General features: G+C 47.5%; 1 protein-coding gene across 1 annotated transcript in view; it reads right to left on the bottom strand.

The window, feature by feature from the left end:
- The window catches only part of slc4a7 (solute carrier family 4 member 7), a 57078-nt gene that overhangs the window by 29101 nt on the left and 22977 nt on the right, over nucleotides 1-5000 (bottom strand). Inside the window, exon 3 of the mRNA XM_036538920.1 lies at nucleotides 783-926. Within this exon, the coding sequence (XP_036394813.1) occupies nucleotides 783-926 (144 nt within the window). The remainder of the gene's footprint in view (nucleotides 1-782; nucleotides 927-5000) is intronic.

The following is a 5000-nucleotide window of genomic DNA, read 5'->3' as shown; positions in this document are numbered from 1 at the left end:
CCAGCCACGATCCATGGTAACAACCCCATCCCTCCTCCCACGTCGTCAGTCTTCCCGTCTGACAGGTCACCCCCTCTGCATCTGCTCACGCGAGCTGCAGCGGGGCGGGGCGGAGTCCGAGGGGGGCGGCTCAAACCCTGCGGCGCCCCTGTCAACACGCCGAAACTCCTGACAGGGGCTCCCCTCCTCGCCCCTCCTCGTTCACGCTCAGGGGAGACCCTGAGGGGAAGCCTAGCACGTAATCTTATGGACATGTAAAAACTAGCTCCCTCCTGCTGGAAAAACTAAAATCTTTAGCTTGTCAAGTGTCAAGGCTGCTAACATGTCTCTCCCGGGTTAATTTGATTTACACCCAGCCCTGCCTGTTCCGCGCTGTGAAGCATGGATGTGAATGAGGGGTACTGTGATAGTACTACGTGTTCGTGGAATTTAATCATCACTTAATTCCGTGTACCCACTGCATCTGATTGATGCCACAGTGTATCCGAATACGGCAGCGCAGAGAAGCCAGGAAAGGTCATGAGAAACTGGAGCTTGATTAAGCTGGAGCAATGACATTATTACTAATTAAAAAGTGATTATATCACATTAATACACTAGCGATGATGACGAACGGAGGCATTTCTCAGACATGGCTTGCATGTATATGTGTGTGTGTGTGTGTGCGAGTGTGTGTGTGCGTGCGTGTGTGTGTGTGCATGTGTGTGTGTGTGTGTGCGTGTGCGTGTGCATGTGTGTGTGTCTGTGCGTGTGCGTGTGCGTGTCTCTGAGAAAGTGGTTACCGTATGTGGGGGACTCCCTGCCGTCCTCGCGGTCAGAGCCCCGCTCCCTCCTCTTGCGGTGGTGCTTGTGGCCACGGTGCCGGTGTCTGCGTCTGCTCTGCCTGCCCAGAGGGACATGGACCCCGACGTACACTGCCCTGTGACCTATACCAGAGAGAGAGAGGCTTCATGAGCTACAATACCACAGCACAGACCCAACATACACTGCCCTGTGACCTATACCAGAGAGAGAGAGAGGCTTCATTAGATACAATACCACAGCACAAACCCAACATACACTGCCCTGTGACCTATACCAGAGAGAGAGAGGGGCTTCATGAGCTACAATACCACAGCACAAACCCAACATACACTGCCCTGTGACCTATACCAGAGAGAGAGAGGGGCTTCATTAGATATAATACCACAGCACAGAACCTAGTGTACACCACCCTGTGACCTACACCAGAGAGAGAGAGAGGCTTCATCCCACACTCATTTCTGCTTCTGTCACAGAGCATCAGGAAGCCTAGACTGCACACAAGCCTTTCATCTGACTTCCTTTTCCTGCCTTTTGTCTCTTTCTCCAAACACAATGATGGACAAAAAACATGATTTATTTGCATGTACATTTACCTTTATCCAGGGTGACTCATATCGCTCACATTTTCAAATGCCACCCCTTTACACAGCTGAGCAGATACTCACTGACACAATTCTGGTCAAGTACCCTCCTGGGGGACACTACAGCAGTGGCATGAGCTGAACAATGTGGCTGGCTGGCTTCCTTCTGGTCACCCTAACCGCCACTCACCAGCGCAACACCAGAGAGCGCGTCACCCGATTCTCCGATAAGGGCAGAGCGAGGGCGTGGGAACAGGTCGCTAATCAGCGCGAGATGGCTGAGATGTGTGAGGCAGTGGAACCGTGAGGCTGGCTGCAGGTCCCTGCCGGGGGCTCTTTGTTTGGGTGTGTCTCACGTCTCGACGCGACTGAAACACTGAAATATTCATCCACGTCTGCATGGCTCTTCCGCACAGGACTCCTTCCCCTGACCTAAATTCACTCACTCACACTTCTCATACACACACACACTCACGCATCACCCTCTCTCTCTCTCTCGGACTCACATGCTCCCACACACTTACACACACACGGGCACAGTTACGCACGCTCACACACACACACGCTGACACATGCGCACTTCTGTCGGACACACATGCACATGCCCATGTGCACACATGTACAGAACAATCTGATTACAGAATGAACATTCTTGTTCCGATCTGTTAGCTTTGACATCTAAAATTCCCATCCATATAACTGACATTTGTACCGTGGGTGTAGTGACATATCATCACCTCCATCACCAATAGCTGTAGCAAAGGTCATGTGCTCATCTGATTATGTTTTTGAACATGGCTTATCTGCCATCCCAGACAGACTGCTTGACTGCTTTGCTACTCCACAACATTACTTTACATTACTGACATTTAGCAGATGCTCTTATCCAGAGCGACTTACACAGGTAACAGGTATTTACAATGTCATCCATATATACAGCTGGATATTTACTGAGGCAATTGCAGGTTAAGTACCTTGCCCAGTGGGGGATCGAACCGGCAACCTTTCGGTTACGAGTCCTACTCCTTAACCACTATGCTACACTGCTGCCCATAAGCGTCAGTTCAGGGCAAGTACTGTGATCAAATTATCTGTATCCACTATCGGTCCATCTGGATAATATACACATCAGTGGATCTTCGTAGCGGCTGCTCTCAACTGCTATCTGAGAAAAAGTGGCGAATCTCTCTCATAACTGAACATGTCTGTGTCACCAGGTTCAAGGGGCTGACTCGCAGGATCGAGAGAGAGAGAGACAGAGGTAGAAAGTACACTCTCGGTCTCTGGATTCCAGAGTGAAAGAAAAGCAAAACAAGTGAATAGAATGACGTGGAAAGAACATCCTGCCCTTGTCAAAGAGAAAGACGAGCGCTCTCTGCTTTTCTGTGAAATGCGCCGGTGACGTCTGCCGCTGGCCCAGAAATCCAGGCTCCTTTCTGCAAGACAAGCGGGCGTTTACAAAATACTCGGCCTTGAGACTCCCCAGGAGAAGGCAGGAAATCATTTCCACCTCAGAGAGGCACTTTCACAATCATGTGCCCGCGATTTTATTTCATTGCTGCAGCAGTGAGCCATCCGCTTCATTAAACTCTGAGAAAGGAAGTTTGTTACAATGGAAAGAGGGCTACACAGAACTCAGGTAACAGGGAGACTAAGGCATTCTTTTGTATGCCGCAGAACAAAACCATTCGGTGAGCATTCAGGTCGCAAAACAGGGATGGACATGGAAATCGTCCTGACTACACACTGCTTTCATCAGTACAACAAAGGCTTGACACTTCAGCATTTTTTAAATCTTCAGTGTGTCTCTGTCTCCTAGAAACAATAAACCTGTGTATTACTTTACGAAGCAAAATAAGGACAATTAAAACTACTTTATTAGCCCAATTTCAATTGTAAACTCAAATGCACAAACACCAGCACAGGATAAAAGTATGCAAGAACAATGAACTGCTGATGAACATATATCCCCTTATTCAAGGCTTTTCGCCATCTAGTGGAAAGACTATGTTACTACTTAGTCTTGTTACTTTAGGGGAGCTGCTCGCTGGGTCTGTCAGTCAGCCAGTGAGGGAAATGGCTACTTCTGGGGCTGCCAAGTCACAGACAGAAAAATCCACGTATAAACAACTGTCAAACGATCCTTGGTTTTCATACGTCAATACAGCCCCAGTACAGATACGTCACAGCGTTTTAAGGTAGAACCAACAATACCATCTAAAATGCTGTCTCATCACGAGGCAGCAATTCGCTTGTGTGAAAGGGCAGCCACCCAGAATGGCATACTACTAAAACTGAAGCGGTAACCAGAGTCTTCTCATCGGCCATGATCACTGGGAGCCGCAAAGCTTCCAAAATAAATACCCTTTAGAGAACGAGTGAGCGTGACCTTAGGAAGCACGAAGTGAAACCTTAAAAATGAACCGAGCAAGACAAACAAATGAAAAATCACAAGCTAAATACAGGTCTCCATGCTTTCTCATTTCTGAATTTGCTCATTCCTGGTTCTGGAAGTCAATAGGTAGCTATCCGGGCAGACAACTCACAACACGATTTTTATCAGTAATACTAATATTAATGGTATAGCTTGTAACAGAACGACAGCACAATCAGGGGTTTATGGGAAGATGATGATACTTTCATGTCCGGCATTATTTAATGTGTTGCTCCACTGTGAGAAGGCACTGAGGCAGCCAGTGAAGGAAGCGCTCATTTGAGTCCCACCATGTATTTCCAGATGACAGCAGGAGACAGGAGAGACAATCTTCTCCTGCAGCCTGAAACAAGCGTGAGCCACAGGCTAATTACTTCTGCTTTCACACCTGCACCTGTCTGCCGTGTCCGAATGTACTTTTCCATCATGAATTTGGGGGTGTGAATGGTGTAAGTGTTTTTTTTTTTTTTGCAAGGAGGCAGGACTGTTTCACTGTTTCACTGTAAAACTCTAAATGAGTCAAAGGAGTATTTGGGGCTGGATGCCCCAGCGGTCATGTACTTACTAAGTTGACCATTGGCTGGCCAGGCAGCAGGATCATAAACTGTATCTCCCTGGTTTACAAAGTTATTAGTTATTTTTGCAGTTTTATGTGTGCATACTATGACCTGGAAAGGGTGAACCCAAATGAAGGTTGTCTGTATGTAGGTGGAACCTTAAAGAAACTTCAGACTTTGCCTGAGCTTCACCCAAGTGAGAGTGCTGTACTGCTGTCTCTGTTAGCACATATGTATGATCAACTGCAATAGTTTCACTGTACTGCTCTGTCTCTATGCATATATATTTTATAAACTGAAATAGGTTTGCTGTACTACTCTCTCTCTATGCGCATATGTATAATGAACTGCAGTAGCTTTTCTGTACTGCTGTCTCCATACGCGCATATATATATAATAAACTGCAGTGTTGGTGATTCGCAAATGTGCAACCATCTGAATTCCTGCCTTTTCCTTCACTAAAAACTATGAGGGAGGAAAAGTTTCCCCAATCTGAGGATGCTGCCCCTCACTACATCATCCCTCTCCTCTCCCTCTCTCCTTCACTGATGCCATCCCTTCCTCCCTCGCTCTCTTCCTCCCACTCCTTTCCTCATTCGCTCCACCTCTCCCATGCCCCTTCAG

This window comes from Megalops cyprinoides, chromosome 10, assembly GCF_013368585.1.
Source record: "Megalops cyprinoides isolate fMegCyp1 chromosome 10, fMegCyp1.pri, whole genome shotgun sequence".
Lineage (NCBI taxonomy): Eukaryota > Metazoa > Chordata > Actinopteri > Elopiformes > Megalopidae > Megalops > Megalops cyprinoides.
This window is presented reverse-complemented; position numbering and strand designations above follow the sequence as displayed.